Genomic DNA, 21,813 nt, shown 5'->3' on the forward strand with positions numbered 1-21,813 from the left:
CATGGATTTCTGAAAACAGGTTCAAAAGAATTTCAATGGGTCACTTAATTCAGTGCCTGACTCCTTGCCTGACCTTCCAGTGTCTCTGGTTCTGTTCTCCCTGATCGTGGTTGACATTATTGAGAAACTCAGGATATACCCTCTAAGAGGGAGTCAACAAAGTAAGTAGCCTTTCAAATATGAATATTAAAATTTTTTGTTTATCTTTGATCTTTCTACTATTCTTTTACTTAATGAAACATTTTTTTATTTTTATTTTTTTTTTGGTTTTTCGAGACAGGGTTTCTCTGTGTAGCTTTGCGTCTTTCCTGGAACTCACTTGGTAGCCCAGGCTGGCCTTGAACTCACAGAGATCCGCCTGGCTCTGCCTCCCGAGTGCTGGGATTAAAGGCGTGCGCCACCACCGCCCGGCTTAATGAAACATTTAATGACAGTGTTTCATAGGGGTAACATCACTGAGAGAAGATTGAAAATAAAAGATATCTAGACATAAATATTTTAAAACATACTTTGATACCAGTCATTACTTATTTGTATACTGGTAGTGCTTATAGATTTATAAAAATACCAACTATTTAATACCAATAAAGTTTAATGTTTACTCTAGCAAGAAAACATTATTGATATATCATTTTAGAGATGTTCTTAAGTCTTTAAATTTAGAAGACTATTTGAGCCTGGTTTGGTGTCACACACCTATGTTCTCAGCTGACGAAGGAAGACAAAGAATTGGAAAGAGTCCGAGTTGCAAAGCCAGACCCTTTCTCAAAAAAAACAAACAAACAATGAAAGTAACAAAAAAGTGATTTTGTTTGAATATCTTTGCTATAAGAATGAGTGTAATAACTATAAATCCTACTTACATCTTAGAGAATGGCATATTTCAAATTATGGATTGTAAGTAAGCCAAAGTTCACCTTTAGTAAGACAGAGACAAACCACATACCTACAAAGTGAAAAGTTGAAATTAAATATAGGCTGGCCTTTAAATGTTTCTCATTAATTGATTACTGTCTTTGTTCAGACTTAAATTATTTCTGGTTCCATTTATTGACATGCTGTATTATAAGAATAAAATTTTGTTGTGGGAGTGTGCTTGAAATGGTCAGAGACTGGGAGATCACTCCCCAACAGGTGGATGGAGTAAGGCTTCACAGTGACAAGGATAACGGCCAGAGACAGTCAATCATTTATGGGCCACACACTACCATTATGCTGTCACTCTTGCTCTGGAGATTGAAAGGAAGACTGTCCTGTGGGCCACCTAGAAAGTGGAGTCTTTCATTTTACACTTTGTCCTTGAGTGGGAGATTGTATGACATTATGTTCAACATCATACCGGTGATAATTCAATAACAGCCCAAGGGCCACCTGCTGAGGGAAAGTACTCCCAAGCTCCACATTCCCTCTAAAGTCAAGTGTCTTTATATTAAATATTTGGGACTCTACAACTTTTTTTGCTCACTTCATCTCTAGCTCCTTAAAACTGCAGATCTGTTTTCAGATTGATTGTTCTTGAGTACTCTGTATTTTGCATGTCGATGTAAACTTTCTGTCCAAATGAAAGTTCTTTTTTAGAAAAAAAAAAAGAACTTTTTAGTTCAAGTTAATGGCACTTTATTGTCTGTAGTGATGATTGTAATCTTTCTTCTGTATCCAGCAGTGATGTTTTGAGAAACTAAATGAAGGCTTTCAAAGTAGTCTTGGGAAGGGGACTAGAACAGAGCAAAGCCTTGAACTTCTTACATGAGACCCTCCTGCAGCTCCTTTCTGCCCCAACTTTAGAGGGTTGACTAGCATGCACTGTAATAGCTCTGCCATTCAATAGTAAAATCACACTTTAAAAGCTAGAACTTGTTCAAAATACCTCTGCAAATATTAATGAGATATATATATATATATATATATATATATATTTGATATTTATGTAAAATTTAAACTCAGATACTCTATCCTCATTTCAGTATGTATATTAATACAATAAATTACATGACTTTTGAGTCTATAGTTTATTCTCCTTTATCCTCTGGAAGTTACTGCTTAAACACACTGGTTTTAAAAATCACTTTTTAAAACAGGCTAGCTGTGTAGTCCAGGTTGATCTTTAGCTCATAATCCTCTTGCCTTCATCACCTGAGGGCTTGAATTACAGGTGTACACCAGTGAGAATGCTGAGGTGTCCAGTGATATGACAGCATGGATTCCGAGTGCAGCGTTTTATCTAAAGTGAACCTTCATGGGAATAGTCTGCTGGTACATGGATCTCTGTGACATGACAACTTTGTAGATATATGTAGTATTTACTATATCCAGATATGAGAACAAATGACAAGAATACAAAAACAAAAAAGCCCAAGGCTCTCACTTCTAGATAAATCTCCTCTTGATGACTACACTTCTATCTCCTCATCCTCCACCGTCTTGTTCTTGTTCCTACTTTAAGAGAAGTCTCACGCTGATTCTTCTGTGCTCTTACTTGTGGGTCTAGACAGTTGAATATCCACCACTTCTACTTTGCGTTCAACAGTCATCTTGTTCTTGTTCTCATTTCCAAGCCCAACTCCTTTGGAATCTCCTGTGTCCCTGTTCCTTGGTTCAGACTAGTGACTGTCCCAGAATTCCTACTTTAAGCATAGTTGTCTTTGATGTGTGGTTACCTACCATGCTCAGCTCCAAAGAGTTAGCCCTGTGCTTAGCATCTAGAATGAGCCTTATGTACTTTGGGTGGATTGTCTCTTTTTCGGCCAGTTGGAATGCTGACTTCTTCCACAGAGTTTTACTTTTCTGGAGAAATTGCAAATGGAAGATTGGATGTTTTGTTTGGAAGCACAGCCCTTTAGCTCCAGAATGTATAGATGCTAACATATTGCCTGGGCTTTAGGGATTTCAAATAATGTTCATTACTTTCCACTGGACAACACACTGTCCTCTCCTACCAATAGACCCGAAGCTGAATCTAGTAGAGTCAGATTCCTTTTGAGAGAACTTTTTCTAGAGGAGTCATAGGTCTCCTTACTTCAGGATTTATAATAGATATTCCATTGCCTGAATCCGAATGATGCCTATCATTGGATTTCTCCCCCTTGCCTCTATCAGGATCTCTCAACCCCCACAGAAACAGGACGATGCAAGCATAAACACAACAGCCATGGCTGAGGGGGAGTTTTTAGTCTTCTCAGCAGAACTCAGTTAAGGAGAGTCTGTAGCCCAGGTTGGACCCTGTGTTACAAAACATTAAGAATATATTGGGGAAGTGCTCTAGGGTCTGTATGTAAGGTACATACAGGTGAAGGGGCACTCAGGCCATCTAAGGGGCTAGAGGTCAGCAGAGACTAAGAGAGAGGCCTCTGTTTTGTAGGGGTTTGTAGGTGAACATAGAGAGGAAACTTTCTCCATAGAGTAAGCTTGGACCTCATGGAGGTCGAGAATGCATGTAACCCATGGGCGTGCTCGAGAAGTAAAAAAGTGACTTGGTTTGACGTCACACCATCAGTCAACAAAGCTTTTGCTGGAACAGAGGTTGCCTTCTTGAAACCACCTATGACTAGCTTGTCAATTTGTCACGTTGAAGGCCTGCTCTTTCGGTGAAAACGCTGGGGGAGAGGACTTGGAGAAGGAAGTGAGGGAGGTTTAATTAGATAAGAGGTCTCGGTCTCAGTCCCTGCTTCAGGCAGACAATAGGGCTTTTGTTTAGGAGATATTTTGTATAAAGTTCTGTCTGGAGATAACAAAGGTCTTTCTGCCCAAGGCTTGAAGACCGCTAATTTAGAGCCGTAGACTCTGTCTCCTGTAGAGCAGTGCCGTGACTGGAGTAGCTCAGTCACTCTGTACACCTGGCCCCGGGGAAAGCATGGCTCTGTATCATCTAAAGGCAGAAGGAACCCCACACAAAGCCTCATCATGGCTCCTGCTGCTCAGGGCCTACGTCTACTAAGCCTGTAGGCCTAGCAGGCCTATCCTGATGGAACACACAGGGTCGAGGCACAGTGCTCTTGCAAATCACAAAACTTTTTCATTACAGTATTTTGAACCCTTTCATTTTGACTGCTTTATTTCTCCCATACAAAATATATTCATCTAAAGAGGTCATAAGATAGAGGTCTTAAAAGGGAAAAAAATTAACTAATGTAACTCAGCAAGCTAGAGATTTATAATTGATGGGATCTTGTTACATATTCAGTTAAAGGAACTTATTTTGTGATTTTCCCCTATAGTGTAGGGTGGGCCTTTTGTTCTTGTTATTTTATTGACTATACCACCATTTTTATTGGTCAAATAATGTTCCATTATGTTAATGACTTGTGTTGTGTCTAAGTCACCTATTGTTATGCATCTAGATTTGTGATTTATTCTTTTTAAAATCTTTCTATTATAAGGCGCTGCTGTTACAGAAGGATAGGGGCATGGCTAGGGCAAGTCAAGCAATGTCTGTTTGACTCAGGAAGGAGAGCCACATAAAGGGCAGAGCACATGTAGAGCACAGTGCAGGTGGTCTGCTTTAAAGTGACGCTGCACTCTGTGTGGGAATTAGAAGCCACTCAGTGAGGCGAATGGGCAAACGGGAGCTGGGAATGGGAAGAGTTAAGCACCTCTGGACTGTAGCCTAAAGATGTCAGGATGATGACTGCAGAGTGTCCTCAGAAGACCTGGAGCATCTGTTCGTGCCCAGACTCCTTGGCAACCATGTTGCCAGAAGACAGTGACTACCAGAGGCTGACAGCTCACCAAGGGAACTAGAGAAGGGGACGGTAAGCCAGTGTGGTGCGTGGCAATAGTGGTTGGACTGCCTTAGAGCCTTCTGCATACTCAGAGAGGCCTTGCTGGAGATGAGGTCAGCAGGCTATTTGAGTGGAAAACCTCAGCGCTCTGCAGAGCGGAGGTGGCGCCAGGTATGATGTTGGCAGGGTAAGGTTCTCAAATAAATCTGCTTACAAGGGCCCTAGTCCAACTCCTTCTGTGCCCTTTTTTTTTTTGACTCACAGTCCTGGGCTAGGCACTTCAGGGACCTCAGCAGCACAGGTGAATATTTCTTTAGGTTACATGCTCCCGTGTCAGGTTTCTGACTCAATGTCCACGTTAAGCCTGTAAGGCTCTTAATATACGCAACCAAACTGCTCCCTTGCAGAATCCTCTAATTCAGTTCCTAAGCAGTGGTGTCAGCACGCACACTCACCTTCTCACCTTTGTCTTTCTGTTTTTGCCAGTTCCAGAGGTGAAAAAACATCATGTCTATGCCTTTCAGAATTTACAATTGTAAAAAGTATAGTGGTATTCAACATGGTTTCATTTCATGGGTAATTTTTAGTTTTTAATAATGAAATGCTATCTTTTTCTTTTTACTGGGTGGTTATGACACGAATATTGGGGAACCTCAGCTCTGCCTGCCATGGCTGCAGCATCAGGCCATCGTTTGCCTCTCAGTTTTGCCGTGGTGGTTTTGATAGAAAGAATTTTTCAATTTTTCATACTTCAGGCTACCCATTTCTCCTTATTGGTTTTGTCTTTGTTATTATGCTTAAAAGTCTTCTTTTTCTCTAAATGAAAATTATTATTATTATTAATTTGTTTTGCAAATGAAGTCTGATGAAGAAAAGTCGAACCTGGGCCTAATGGCCACCCCTGCAATCCTAGCCCCCCCACTGGCTCAGGCAAGAGAATCCTAAGTTACATGCCAGTCTGGGCTACATAGTAAGATCCTGTCACCAAACCAAACCAAACCAAACCAAACCAAACCAAACCAAACCAAACCAAACCAAACCAAACCAAACATCAAACCAAACCAAACCAAGCCAGCAAAAAGTTGAATTCTGTATAGGATGCAAATTTGCTAATCCATAAATAGTTAATAAATTAAATAAGATAAGACATTAATTTACTTGACTCAGTAGAGGTTTTTAACTTATGCCTCTCTTGTATTCCTACTTTTCTGATGGCTATAGCAGATGAAAAACACCTGCAGGAGTTGGGGAGATAGTCCAGTAGGTAGAACGTTTGCTGCCCAAGCATGAGCATATGAGTTCAAATCCTCAGCACCCATACAAAAAGCTGGTCATAGTTGTCCATGTGTCTGCAACCCCAGTCCTGGGGGTCAGGGAGGCTCCTTGTGTCTGTAACTACAGTACTGTGGCCTATGAGGCAGCAGGATCTTAGAGGCTTAATGGCTGCCGGCCTAGCTCCAGATTCAGTGAGAAACTCTGACTAAGAGGATTTAGGCAGAATATGATAGATATTCAGTATCCTCCTCTGTGCTCTGCATGCGTGTGCTCAAGAGCATGCATTCACACACATGTGTGTATATGACATACACACACACACATACACAGAGCACATAAAATTAAAATAAGCCCCTTAATAGAGTATATTAAAGATATTAGAGCCAAGTACAGTCCCAGATGACTGAACTAGAACTTCTGGGACAAGACTGGACACATGTAGATCGTTAAACAGAAAATCTCACTGGAGGAGCCTCTGTTTGTGTCTTGAATTAAAAGCAGTGGTACTCATTCTCTGATATATATTAGAATCAGTTAAGGGGTCTTGTTTTGTTTTGTTTTTTTTTTTTTTTTTGAAATCCAGGCTGCATCCAATGATAGTTAATGTGTATTTTGAGCAGTAAGGCTGTGGCACTAGTAACTTTTTGTTTGTTTGTTTTTTCAAGATAGGGTTTCTCTGTGTAGCTTTGTGCCTTTCCTGGGACTCCCTCTGTAGCCCAGGCTGGCCTGGAATGCACAGAGATCTGCCTGCCTCTGCCTCCCTAGTGTTGGGATTAAAGGCATGCGCCACCACCACCCGGCCGCCCTAGTAACTTTTTAGAGGTTATGAATTATTCTATTATTCAATGTTCTTACACAGGACTAGTAATTTTTAAAGGTTCCTAGGTGAATTTCAATTGTGAAAATAAAAAGGGGGTGGGAGAAATAACACAGGGTAGCTGACAGCTTGTGATGTCACAACTTCCTCATGAAAGAGGGCGTACTCTTAGTGTGGAGAATGATGCCGAAGCTTAGAGGGAGAGTGTGCAATTAGGGAAGCCCTGGGCTCATGTTGGGGGCAACAGGGATGATGCAGGCAAGGGAGAGGGTAAACAGGTTCATGAGCAACTTGTTGAGAGCATCGTGGAAAGAATTCCTTCTGCTTCTAATCAGCAGTGTGTGACATTGTTCAACAATACTGAGAAATCTGCACATCAGCTGTAGAAAAGGTGGATCGGTAGAACTGACCTAGCTTCAGCAGCTTGTAGGGAAGGGAGGGAAGGAAGAACAGGAACCATTCCTCTGAGCCATGTCTTCCTGATCGTGTTTTATCAAAATGTAATTACTCTCTCTCCCCCTCCTCCTCACTCTCCTCCTTCTTACTCTCCTCTTCCTCTTTCTGTGCTTCAGAGTGAACCCATGTCCTTGTATATACTAACCGTGTGTTCTACCACCAAACTAGATTCCCAGCCCCCAGACATAATTTCTTAAAGGAATAGCAATGCTAATGTATGTGGAACTTTTAAGTTATTTTTGATGAACCAGAAACTACCTTTTCACATGTATGAGGGGGCCTTAAAAGTCAAACCACCAAGAGAGTCTCTTCAAACTTAGTGTACATACTGCCTGCCATACTCCAGCCACTTGGACAGTGCAGCAGGAAGACAGCCAGCACGGACTGTGTAGTAAGACAAGAAAATAAAAAAAATAAATAAAAATAAAAAAACAACAAAAAACGCTGTAAGTGGTGTTTGTCAGCCCTCTTCCCCCAGGGCTCAGAGATCTATGCCAAAGAGGAGGCAGAAAGATTGTAAGAGGCAGAGATAGGGGATGACTCCAAGGAGACGGGCTCTTCCAGACACAACCGGGCCGAAGCACCTAGGAGCTCACAGAGACTGTGACAGCAATGCTCCAGACCTGCACAGGTTCTAACCAGACAAAACTCCAGAACAGAGAAGGGGAAGTGGACACAAAGTCCCACTTCTAAACAAGAAGCTATTTGCAATCGATACTCTCTGCCCAAAGGAGAGTGTTTTCTCTAATGGAATGCCATTGGGTGTATCACCTACACTTGAGGGCAGGTCCTGTGCCCAGGAGCAGTTGGCTAACACAAAACAGACTCCATGTTTTGTTTTGTTTTTTTTAATGCATCTTTTGTTTTATATTAGTTTGTCTTATTGGGTTTTTTGTTGTTTATTTACTTTTGATTTTTGTTTTTGCGGGGGAGGGGGTTGAGAGAAAGAAAGAACATGAAGTGGAGTGGAGAGGAGCTTGGAGGAACTGGGGGAGGAGAAAGAATATAATCAAGATGTAATGTATGAAAAGGTAAATGTAAAAAATGAGAGTACATATGTACTCACTGACCCAAGCATAGGGAGTCATACTCTGCCACCTGTAACCTTTGTAAGGCTCCCTAAACCACTGATGAGACTGCCTTGAGACAGGGAGTATTAGGAGCTGTGGCAAATGCCAGTTTAACTCTGAGAGACCAGATCCAGGTTTCCAAAGGACTTAATTACGCAGCTCATCCCACCTTAACTAAATTGAATATAAAATAAGTGGTTCTATATCAAGGCTGAAAGAAACAAAGAGAGGAGGGATGTCATTTTTTTGAACCAGTCAAGCCAATAGGGGTCCAGGAAAGAAGAATGGTGTCAGAGTGAAAGAAGTGGGGACACCAGAGGGCAACAGGGGTGAATATAGTCACAATAGATTGCGTATATGTATGAAACCCCCACAAAAAGGAAGAGGGCACAGGATATATTTTTCTGAATAAAATGGCATTTTGACTTCCTCTTTGTTTCTTCTTAAGGAATAGCTTATTAAACAATATGGGCACATACAGTGTGAGCTGGGTTTCCATAATGTGTGGTTTTGCAATGTGCTCGAGGCTGAGTCTGAGGAACACTGTGTCCAGGGCTATGCCAAGAATGAGCCTGTTTCCTTCCTTGCTGCCCTTTGCTACAGAGAAGGAAGTTTCAGAACACTAGAGTTCTAGGATTTTTTTCCTTTACTGAAGAAATAAGTGACCATTTCCCAGACTGTGGGCGAGAGTAGAGTGAAATTTCTGATTTTATCTCCTAATGAAGCATCGGCTGTCAGGGTTAGACAGTATGGACAGGTCCCCAAACACTCTGAGTATAAGCTTCATACCAGGAGACACAGGGCATCAGTGCTAAACAGCCTTGAGTTCATGCCCCATTTGATTAGGTCAGCTTTGTGTGTGTGTGTGTGTGTGTGTGTGTGTGTGTGTGTGTGTGTGTGTGCATGTGTACATGCATGTGTCTGGAGGCCAGAGTTCAATCTTCTCTGTTGGTCCTCAGGAACTGCCCACCTTAGTTTTTGAGACAGGGGCTCTTACTGGCATGGGGCTCACTAATTGGGCTAAGCTGGCTTGTCAGAAAGTCCCAGGGATCTGCCTGCCTCTACCTCCACAATATGAAGATTAGCATACACCAACCCTTTCTCAGATTTATATGTTGGTGTTGGTCAAATTGAGGTCCTAATGCTTGCAAACAATTGCTGTACCGCCTGAACCATCTCTAAGGCTTCACAGATGCTTTTAATAGTGCATTACAAAATGGTGACTTTTCTCTTTAGTGGGCAAAGAGCCATGAACAATTTTAATATGCAAAGAAGACTACTGAAAGTTGCATGATGTTTTGGTAATAGATATTAAGATTTCCAGAGAGACTGATAAGAGTAAAGAGACATAAAGAATTCAACATGTATTTCTTTACAATAAATACCAAGCCCTGTTTTCCACAGCTATATTAGCCAAGGCAAGCTCAAAATTACTGGCCTGGAATCCTATCTCTGGGAACATTGCTTTTCTTATGCTCTGCTTCCACCAAGCCCCTGTTTCAATGAGTGTACATGGGTTGGTTATTGGGGGTGTGAGTAAAAGCTGCTTTCTATGAGCTTACAGTCTTCTCTGAATAATAAATACATCAGTGCTTTCATTCCCTAGCTCTATGACCCTCATTGCTACTCATATCTGAGAGGCCTCTAAAATCTAGTGAATGACAGCTGCTGGGGATGAGTCCTGTGGGGTTGTGCAAATGCTGCACTAGGCTGTCATTCTTCTCTGGGTCCAAAGCCATGCCACATCTTCTCTTACCATAGAGCTACATAGACCACAGTGCCAGCTTTTCCTGATGTCCTCAAGGGCTTTTGAAGGGACTCAGTCTTACAGCCTATGTAAGGACAGGGCCAGGGTCCAATCCGAGTGATGGAGCCTATGCAGGACTCCAGAGTGCTTTTGTCTGTGGAGTCAGGGGCATTGTTTTTGGACCATGCTTTCATGCCTTTTCTTGGTACCTTACTGTAAGTTGTTTCGCAGAATGCTCACTGCTCCCCTGTGCTAACAGACTCGGGGTGGACATTCCTCCCGTCCTTTACTTCGCAAACCTGTTGTTCATTGTAAGGTCGCTGGGTATTCTACTAGCTGCTGGGGTACAAGAGTAAAACACATGGAGGCCTTGTCTGTGGAGCTCACGGTCTAGGGGGCTTGAGAAGATGTCAACCAGCTGTGCTGTGGAGTACGGATAAACAAAGCTGAGATGAGTGCTCTGAAGACAGTGAATCAGCTTGTTTTCCTGTGTGTCACCGTTTGTCACTCAGCTTGGGCTCATATCAGCATTTCTAACTCTAGTCTGTATCTAGACGCTTGAATCCCTCAATTATGTGCAACAATACAGGCAATACGAAAAGTGCTTAACCTTCAAAGTTTAGAATTAATTGTACCTAGGTATGTGCTTAAAAAATAGTTGGCATGTTATTTTACATTTTATATAATCAGAAATACATATGCTATAATGTACAATATTGTGATTTTTCTATTTACATACACAGTAAGGCAACCCTATTTTCCAACCTTATTTTCACTGTGGAGGAAGGCTGGAACAGCCTGCATGAGAAGCTGGGGGCTAGGAAGTTCTGATCAGGAAGCGTTCTCAACATTCAAAAATGGAGTCAATTACTCCAAACACCATTGTGCCAGGTTTTTGGCAATTCTTGGTCAGTGTTAGATTCATCTGGGAAGTAATGGCAGTGTAGAAAACAGTCTCCAAAGCTCCAGCCTTCCAGTTGTATCCTTAGATAAGGGTTCCTTCAAAGCTTCCACTGCTTAAAACCCAGAGATGACATATGCTTTAATTAGTAGATTCATGCAATGCTTAACAGGAACTGAAAATGAACACTGGAATTTCCACATTTTCCAAATAACAATGCACCATCTTTTGTATGGAATTGGTGCAGCTATTTTACAGTTAGGAATGGGTGTTCATGCGTCCTTCCCAAAGCGATGGTGGGCTGATTGTCTTAAGTTGCTACTCATTTTCTTCATTGCCATCACCCCTCACGCCTTCTACTTCCTCTCTCTCTCTTCCTCCTCCTTCTGTTCTCTCTCCTCCCCCTCATCATTTTTGGGGAAATTTCGCATGGTTTTGGGAACCGCTAATATTATGTTGGTCAATGTTTAACCAGCTGCTCTCCAGAGTAGAACTCCGAATAAGGAAGTTGACTTCTAGTTGTGTGTGTGTGTGTGTGTGTGTGTGTGTGTGTGTGTGTGTGTACATGCTCATATGTGTGATGGTACATAGGCACATGTGTAGTATATATGTGGAGAGCAGAAATCGATGCCAGGATGTCTACCTTGGTCATACACCTAGTTTTTTTTGAGACAAGGTCTCTCATTAAACCCAGAACTTGCCAATTTGGCTAGACTGACTGGCCAGTGACCCCTCCAGATTTTCCTGTCTCTGCCTCCACAGTATTGGGATTACAAATGAGAGTCACTATGCCCACTTTTCATATGGTGCTTAGGATCTAAACTCAGGTCCCTCTGCCTGTATGGCAAACACTTTAGCGAAGAGCCATCTCCCAGCCCCTGATTCATAGAACATGCCAGTTTCTGTGATGTAAACATTCCTACAAAGACCAATGAACACAGCCAAGATGAATCCCAGACTACTGATCACAGAATTGGGAAGAGGTGCACACTGTGAACTCTTGTTGGAGGGTATAAGCTGTCTCTACTCCAGTATTATATCTGGGGATCTGGGGTAGCATTCTTCTTGGTGGTGAGGATGGGCAAATATGAGGAATCGTCTCATGATTTTGTTAAGACAGTAGTGTAACCTGATTTCTCAAACTTTTGGACTTTCACCATGGGCTACCCACAACCACACTGTTTGTTTCACCTTCCTGATTTTCTGTTCTTCTCCAATTAACTGAGAGCAGTGCATTGTTGAGCTATTTCTGCCTTTTGTTTGTGAACACATCCATGATTATTGTAGGGATTACACACTAGTCAGTGTTCGTGGACATGGACTCATGCTACTTTATAGGGGCCTTGTGAAGTAGGAGGCACACCTCATCACTTGTTAGTTCGGAGTGTTGTCTGTCTTTCCTCCCTCAAGGAGTCTACAGTGCTAAAGTCATGATGCCTGTCATTTCCCTCGGCACACACTCCAATGTGTTGCCTTCTTTCCCCCTTGTCTTCTAAAAGTGCTGTGCTGAAACATGCTTTGTGACTACCTGTTTTTTAAAAAGAAATATTAAAATAACAATTAATTTTCTGCGTTTCCCCACAATGTTCTGTCTGAGTCATCATAGATTACTTTTCTTTAGAACATGTTACTCTCAGAGAAAATAGTTTAGAGACTGTTAAGAGGCTAATGTTACTTTTTTCTGAGTAACTCTTTGTGTCCAGAGAATTGAGATCTTATTGTCAGTTGTCCCTTTGCTGACGTCACTGGTCCTCTTTGGCCAGTGCCTTCTTTTCTCCTTTATGTGAGTCTTTCTCTTGCTCAGATCTTTTTTTTTTTCAAAGTTTCTACTACTGAACTTAGAATAAAGTCTGAAACATTAATCTTGGGCCCAAAGGTTTTTTATTTCATCTGTCTCTACCACAGGGAGTGTTGTATAGTGTTTGTGGGATTGGGATTCAAGTTCTGTTTTTTCTACCTGTGAATTCTGTGGCACTGGAAATAGTTCTTAATCTCTCTGTACCTCAGTTTACTCATCATTGTAAGGAGAAAACAATGCTGTTCATATGGCTGGGATTTTTTTTTTAAAGAAAGAGCTTAGAATTGTGCCTGGTACATACAACAGTGAATGTTAGCTCCCCACCGCATCTCCATTCTGCTTCTCCAGTTTCTCAGCAACTCTTTCATTTCTGATAACTGAAGGCTATTCCTGCTTCCTGTCAAGTTCCCTTTTCTTCTGTCACTTCTCAGATGGGCTCCCCTTGACTCCTGTGGCTATTTGGAGCTCCCGCCCCCGATGATTGCATTTCATCACAGAGTTTATAGTTGCCCTGTCTCCCCCACCATCTGTGGTTTTTGCATCTACAGATTCACCAACATTACATCAAAAGTGTTTGAAAGGTCTGGGGTGATGGCTCCATGGGTAATGTGTTTGCTATGCAGGCATGGGAACCCAAGTTAAAACCCCTGGAATCCCAATATAAAAAAAGCCTTGTAATCCCAGAGCTGGCAGAGACAAGGGAATCTGTAGGATTTGCTGGCCATCCAGTCTAGCTGAATCTATTAGCTCTAGGTTCAGTCAAATAATCTGCCTGAAAAGATAAGGTAGAGAGCACCTGAGCAGGACATCCAAGGTCAAGTGACCTTTACACATATGGGCATGCTAGTGTACACACACACACACACACACACAGGAACACATATCAAAAAGTAAATGATGAGAAAAATTACATCTGCACTGACCATGTACTGACTCCTTTTCATCATTCCCTACAAATACATAGATCATAACAACCATAGAATGTTCTTGCTGTATCATATTCAAAGGCAGTATAGAGAAGATCCAAACTCTACAGGAGGATATAGATAGCTTATTTGTAAATATTGCATCATTTTTTGTCATGAACTAGAGCATCCCATGAATATTCTAGGAACTGATCCCATGGGATGACTGTACTTTCCCTTCTATTTTCACCATCATGTATTATTTTATCCTTCTTGCTTTGACCACGGGAGACTCAGAGTCATTACAGTGAGGTTCATTTCCATGCTGTTTGCTTTATAATTTTCTAAAGTCTAGCTTAGGCCTGCTGCAGTGATTTTTTTAAATTTGGTTACCTTTTTACTGTTTGAGATAAAAATCTTGCTATGTAGCCTTTGCTTTGCAGACTGCTCTTGAATTCATGGTGATCCTCCTGCCTCAGCCTCCAAAGTGCTGGGATTGTAAGTGTGCGCACCATGGCCAGCTGTTATGTGGTACTCTGATATTTGTTTGATCAGAAGAGGCAGTTGGGTGTCTCATTGTGACTTTTAGCTTCATTCCTGGCGTTTCAAGTCCCCTTCCCCATAATCCCTCCCTATTGCCATTCTTCATTCTAGTTACATAATTTATCGCCTTCTTTTCTTTGCAAGAGGAATACATATCACCTAAAAATGTCTCACTACCAATTTTCTCTGGACAGACATTGAGGGAGTTGAGTGAGAAGTAGAAATAAATCAATACAAGTCAATGGTGAAGTAAAGTAGGGAAAGATTACCTACTGAAATGCTCCTCTATTATCAAAATAATGCCTTTTAATTGTTCATTTAGTACAGTAAAGACAGGAATCTGTTTCAGCCACTGACACAAATTTGCTGTGGTTTTCAGTTTGTTCAGGGCACCTTGAGCCTCTCAGGAAGTGAGTGTATTGTACTCTCTAAGCTTACATCTTTTGTTCATTTTGCTCATACACATATAGTTTTGCCCAAATAACTAACAGCAAGAAAACGAATGCCAGCTGCAGGAGGAAATGTAAGCAGTGTTAACTTGGAGAAGATGTTAGTCCCGGGGCTAGCTGTTGAACGCGCAGTATTTCTGTTCTTGGTAGTCCTCTGCTGGTCTCCTCCAGTGGCCCACGTGTTTCTTGGCCTCTTCAGCTCTCTTTCACCCCACCAGGAGGCGGAGAGCTCTGCTTTAGTTCTGGCCTGTCACACTGGAAATCAAGATGACACCCCCAAATCTAAACTAGTCTCCATTGAGCTGGCATGACATGTAATGTTTCCAGATCCAATTTCACCAAACATGCAGACTCCTGGGATCTTTTCAAAGCTGAACACTAGCTAGGAACTCAGTGTTCTGACCAACAGCTCTTCTGAGATAGTGCAACTCTCAGTGAGCACTGAGAATGTGTTCATGTGGCACTTCTTACAGGGCCACTTCCTGGCCGTGAAACAAAGCTGAGTTTGCAGTCAGTCATCAAGCTGGTACTGTGCATGCTGTTCTTAATGCTGGCAAGGGGGTTTTAGTTTTTCCCCTTTTCTTTTGTGTTGACATGCTTCACTCTATTCACAGCATGCACACCCCCTTGGCCTTCTCTGTCTTCCCTCCCCGTCTCTTGCTGGTCTCCTTCATCCGCTCAAATAGGGACCCCCTTCTGCTTTCATGTGCTACAGCTCCCTTTATTATTTTGTTTCACACTTCCCTGTCTTTTTACAACTTTCAAAATTTGGTTTTCCTTACAAACAACATAGTGTGTTAAGTGGGGCAAAGGAGATTCTCTATGCCATGGATTTTCTCTTGAATTCTTTCAAGTGTGTATATATGTGCATATGCTATGTGAAAAAAACCCTTTTTTTTCTTCTGGGGAGACACAGCACACAGGTCTATTCACCCCAGATAGAGAGCCCACCACAGACCAAAGCATAGATACCACGGAAGTCCAACTTGGTGAGCCAATCAATTTAAATGGGGTTACTTAACAAGCGTATGCATGAGGGGTTACTTACAGAAGCAGAAATGACTCAAAGACAGCAACATCACCATAGCCCAACCCAGCATGGGTAACAGCTCACAAAAGCTGGGAAACTGGGAGCACACCACACAGCCTGTAGGCTGCTCAACAGCTTGGAGAGGGTCTTTTCTGGGTGCCTTAGTTGGTCTAAACCTCTTCCAGGTAGCTGGTCTGGCTACAGAGTCTTTACTGTAGCTCAACTTGTCTGAGTCTTCTTTGTGGCTCAGCTTCTTTAATCTGAGTGGGACTCTCAGCTTTCATTGTTTACTCTGGCAGGGAGGAGCCTAGTGAATCTGGCCAGCTTCAGGGACTTCCTGAAGCTATTTTCTTTACCTGCCTGCTTAAAAGCTTCCCTACAGGATGGACTGTTTCAATGTTGGAGGAAACTGTTACACAACAGCATTGTACATATAGAGGCCAGGGGTCAACCTTGCATGTCATTTTCAGAAACCATCAGTCTGTTTTTGAAACAAGATTCCCCACTGGTTTCGAACTCGATAACTATGCTAGGCTGGATAGTCAGTGAATCCTTGCTGCCTGTCTCCACCTCTCCACATGCAGATTTTTTTTTTTTAAATATGAGTTCTGGGACCAACCCAGGTTAGCATGCTTTCAGAGCAAGTACTTTATCAACTGAGATGTCTCTCCAGCACTCTACTGAGTTCTTTAAAGTTAAGTGAAATGTAGAAGTGAGCACCCGAGTTTAAAGAGAGGATTTTACAGAAATAATGCATTATAGAATGTCACTATCTCTTAGTATTGTTTGTGAAATGATACCTATTCAGGCCATTATGGCTTCTAACGTAGGTTAAGAGGTACCTACGGGTTACAAGTCCTAGAATATTTCTTAGGGATCCTTAACACCCAAGCAGAAAGCCACACACTGAGGTGCTGAGGTAGGTGCTGAGAGGGTTATGGAGAAGGACAGATCTGAAGAGCATAATTAGCCAGCCTCAGCAAACCAGTGAGTTCCAGATTCAGTAAGAGACTTTTCCTTAAAAAAAGAATGTGGAAGGCAGTGGTCTCTGAGTGTAGCAGTGCTTATAAAATAATCACTCAGAAGCTTATATTAATTATAACTGCTTGGCCATTAGCTCAGGCTTATTACTGACTAGCTCTTACACTTAAATTAACCCATAATTTGTATCTATGTTTAGCCATGTGGCTTGGCACCTTTTCTCAGTTCTGCCTTGTCATCTTGCTTCCTCTGTGTCTGGCTGGTGACTTCTCACTCCATTCTTCCTCTTCCCAGAATTCTCCTCATCTGTTTGCCTGCTTATACTTCCTGCCTAGCTACTAGTCAATCAGCGTTTTATTTTTCAGCTAATCAGAGCAGCACATATTCACAGCATACAGAATGACATCTCACAGCATAGCAGAATGTCTTTAGGAGTCATTTTATTACTACTCCCCCGCCCCAGAACAGTAGTATTTGGTTTTACCCTAAGTTACTGGACTATCTAGTATCTGTCTTGGTCACTAAAACAGTTGCTCAGCAACAATCAGAGAAGTTTCTTCCTGCAGCAGACGAGAACAAATACAAAGACCCACATCCAGATATTATTAAGAGAGTGAAAGACCTTGGAACACTCAGCCCTAAATGGGAAAGTCTCCACTAAACCCCTCCCCTCAGGGATTGGGGAACCCCACAGAAGACAAGGCTGAAAAAGTGTAAGAGTAAGAGAGGATAGAGGACTCCAGGAGATGAAGCCCCTCTAAATCAACTGAGCAGAGCTCATGTGAACTCACAGAGGCTAAAATAGCAAGCACAGGGCCTGCACAGGTCTGCACCAGGTCCTCTGTGTATACATTACGGCTCCCAGTTTAATGTTTTTATGGGATTCCTGAGTATGTGAATGAGTGGGTTTCTGATTCTTTTGCCTTTTCTTGTGCTCTTTGCGTTCTTTTTATTTGTCTTGTCCAACTCCAATGCATTAGTTTTTGTTTTATATTATTATATTATATTTTATTATTATCCCTAAAAATCCTGTTTGTTTTTCTAATGAAACACAGAAAGGGAATAGATCTGAATGGGAGGAGAAATGGAGAGGAACTGGGAAGAATAGAAGGAGAAGAAATTGTAATAAGGATATATTATGTAAAAAAATCTATTTTCAATAAAAGAAAAAAGGAATAATCACATTTTATTTTTTAAAAAAAAGGAAGAAAATGAACAATTGAGGAAGGCCCTAAAGTTGACCTCTGGCTTCTACATGTGCACACACACATACACACCACACCCAGTGCATATATGCATGTACACATATAAACAAAAGAGAAAAAAACACTTAATCTTTGTATTTAAAAAAATACTCAGTTCAACCTTTAAAGTTTTAAATAATTAACTATATGAAAAATCACCGAGGTTTGTTGAATACTTAGTAAATACTCTTAACTTAGTCACTAAGTAGCTTAGTCATGAATCAAAATTCATTCCTCTCCCAGTGTTTTCACTTTCAGTCCACCAAGTTTTTACTGACATTGGTGCCTTTCAGACCTTCCCACCTAACACTCCTTTACCTTCTGTCTTCTCAGGTAACAGGACCTCTCAGAACGTTTTCTTGGTAAACTTTGCCAGGCTGATAAAATCTTAGCAACACAAAAAAGGTGTTTAAGTGGATAGGTGGGGGACAAATGATGCACTATAGGGCTCAGGAGATAGCTCTGTCAGTAAAGGGCTTGCAAGCATGCATGAGTACCCGAGGTCAATCCCCAGGACCCACATACAATCTGGACACGGGGCTAGAGAGATGGCTGAGCAGGTAAGAGCACTAGTGGCTCTTCCAGAGGACAAGGGTTTGATTTTAGCACCTACGCCGCGGCTAACAACCACCTGTAACTCCAGTTCCAAGGGATCCAGTGCCCTCTTCTGGCCTCTGTAGGCACCAGATACACATGTGTAGAGACACACGTGTAGGCAAAATACCCATACAAATAAAATAAAATAAATAAATCTCAAAGAAATGTAAAAATATTGGATATTGTGGCAGGTACTTGTAAGCCTAACACTGGGGAGGTGGAGACAGATTTTCTGGCTATTTCTGGCTAGCCAATCCAACCCTGTTCTCAGTGAGAGATCAAGTATCAAAAAACAAGGTGGACATCACTGGAGGAACAGCATCCAAAGATAGCAGCTATCATCCACATGCAGGCATCTTTGTACACACACACACACACACACACACACACACACACACACACACACACACACTGTGACAAGGATCAGATATCTTCCCATTCATCTGACAGGTATATTGATTAACATACAGCCTCATGACCCATGACCCAGACATGCTGGTTCAGCTGACCAGTCCTGTTGACTGCTTCTAAAGCCCCTGGGGAAGAACAGCTGAACTATTTTCATGATTCTCTGTGGGTCAAACAGTTTCTCTCTGAGCACTGAACTCCACTGCTAGGGAACTAAGGTAGAATCAGTCCTGGGAGCCCATTTCATCTTACGGGGGGACAGTCCTGGACTGGTAAGCTTGTCAATTCACTTGGTTTTGATACGCATGTCTTTTATAATTAGCACACACTGTCTTGCTTCTACGCAGACAATGGTAGCCGTGACGTTAAAAGTTTGTCACTTGGAGTTGAGCAAGCCAGGCAGAGGGCTACAGCTCTGCCACTGAGTCTGAATTTGAGCCTCGTTTTACCTCATGGGCTTCAGTTTCTAAAACTGTAAAATGCACTGGTAATCATTTCTTCATTTGCTCCAAGGATCCAATAAGTAGTCAATAATGCCCTTTTCTGTCAAATTGTGAAAATAATTTAGGTTTCATATCCAGGAAAAATACCAAGGTGCCAAGAATCTCTGAATTTTTTTAGTCTGTCACTCAGTCATTGTTTTCCACATGTCAAAAATTTAGACTTTTATTTTAAGAATTACAGTTTGAAAGCTTGGTTGTGTTCTGGGTCTGTGTCTCTGGAGAGGTATGTGCATATGTGAGTGCAGGTGCACATTGAGCACAGAGGACCGAGTTTCCCTTGAGCTGGAGTTGCTGATAGGGTGAACCACCTGACAAGGTGCTGGGAACTAAACTCAGGTATCTGGACCTTCTGGCAGAACAGTATGAATCATCACTTCTGTACTGTCTTGCATTTGCCAAGATGGGCATTTGGAGGTCAGAGAACTTTTGGTAGTTCTGGGGACTGAACTCATGTCATCAGTCTTGCCTAACACGGAGTTTTTACCAACTGATCAATCTTACCTCTATCTATCTATCTGTCTGTCTGTCTCTCTATCTAACTACCTAAATATCTATTATTAATCTATCATCTATCTATCTATCTATCTATCTATCTATCTATCTATCTATCTATCTATCAATCATCTATCTACCTACCTACCTACCTACCTATCAATTTATCTAAATATTTATCTATCATCTATCTATCTGCTACATTGTCTGTTCTTGAGACAGGGTCTTTCTATGCACCCTAGATTAGCCTACATTTTGCCATCCTTCGGCCTCCATGTCCTTCTTCCATACTGGGATATTAGGATTGCCATCAAACTCAGTTTAGTAACAAGTAAAGTAAACATTTTTAGATTAAAGAAATGCTTAAAATGTAAATTAATTGATGTTTTTCAGGTCATGAAGACAATGACATCCATATAACCTCTTTGCAACAGATAAAAACTGTGACAGAACAGGTGGTCCATGGTGATGAAAATCCTGCACCTGCCCAGGCAGCCAAGCCCACTGTGATGTCCCAGCCCCACCACCACATGACAGTGCTGGTGGGGCCACTGGAGCCCTCATTTCACTCTGGAATCCTGAGCACAATGTCTCACAGAGATGTCCGAGCCGAGCTGTTCCTGCGAAGCTTCCTCATGTGGTCAGACACTATAGAAATGTTGCGTGTGGCTGGGCACCACTCCGTGTACAAGTCGGGTTGGCTGTACCCGGTCTACATATTCAGTTACATATCTCTCCTGCGAATGGTCTTCACGCCCAAGAACCCTCTTCTCAATTCCATGGGGGTCCTGCTGCAGGATTTACCCTTTGTTTTTCTTAGACTCAGTTTAATCATTGCCCTGGGGACTATCACACCAGTACTGGGCCTTTGTAAAAATGTCCTAGTGACTGTCTCCTACGTTTACTTCAATTATGTCACCAAACTCAGGCCTTTCTCTGCCTTTGAAACCTCTCCATTTTAAGCAGCAAATGTTAAGAAAGTAAGTCCTCCTGATTATGCATATAAACACATTTGTATAGTGTTTCTAAGCAGAAGCTTTTGCACTATATAGAATTAACCACTTCCAAACTGTAGCATAGCTTTTTTTAAAAAATATATAAATGGTGCTACCTTTAAGCAAAGTTATATTCTTCCAAATTGCTTCTTCTTGGCTTCTGAAAACCTTAGTTGTTGATTTTAGCCATGCATATCCCACCCTTTCTTTTTTCTAAAAACCACTCCTCAATAAAGCCTTTTAAAGTGCTGGGAACCATGAGCTAGCTCAAGAATGAGATTTTCATCACATGTACATTGAAGAATATTTTACGGCTTAATTAAATGAAATTAGTTTTAGAAAATAACCCAAAGATATTGAATTTATTTTAGAGTTTGCTTGGAAATCTGAAAACTGTAGCTTTTGGGTCTCCTTCAAAACATAAAATTTCATTCTCTCTCTCTCTCTCTCTCTCTCTCTCTCTCTCTCTCTCTCTCTCTCTCTCTCTCTCCCTCTGTTGCAAACACACAGCAGTGAGGATTGAACCAGACCCCTGCCACATTCTCCTAGTGCTCTACCAATGAGCTGCACCTTTAGTCTTAGAAATGCATTTTTTTTACCCTGCTACAGTGACCGCTATTCAATTCGTTGACTGTGTTAAAGAGAGAGAGAGAGAGAGAGAGAGAGAGAGAGAGAGAGAGAGAGAGAGAGACTTCAGCTAACACCAACTCAGCAAAGCTTCATTAAAGCCACTTGGTCTGGTATGGCAGGACAGTGCTTAAGTGTTGGGTGTAATGGAGACAAGGTACACTGTGATTCCTAGATAAAGTTTTATAATGGAAATCATAAACTGTAGACAAAGTATAAGAATGTAACGTGGATGGAATTTGATACCATCATAAAAA

At 41.7% G+C, this 21,813-nt stretch overlaps 1 protein-coding gene across 1 annotated transcript in view; it reads left to right on the forward strand.

Annotated features, from left to right (window-relative positions):
- The window catches only part of Tmem236 (transmembrane protein 236), a 44,892-nt gene extending 23,911 nt beyond the window's left edge, over nt 1-20,981 (forward strand). Inside the window, exons 3-4 of the mRNA XM_059262446.1 lie at nt 20-161; nt 20,328-20,981. Of these exons, the coding sequence (XP_059118429.1) occupies nt 20-161; nt 20,328-20,896 (711 nt within the window). The 3' untranslated portion in view covers nt 20,897-20,981. The remainder of the gene's footprint in view (nt 1-19; nt 162-20,327) is intronic.
- Nucleotides 20,982-21,813: the final 832 nt, after the last annotated feature.

The sequence above is a fragment of the Peromyscus eremicus genome, chromosome 5, assembly GCF_949786415.1.
Source record: "Peromyscus eremicus chromosome 5, PerEre_H2_v1, whole genome shotgun sequence".
Classification (NCBI taxonomy): domain Eukaryota; kingdom Metazoa; phylum Chordata; class Mammalia; order Rodentia; family Cricetidae; genus Peromyscus; species Peromyscus eremicus.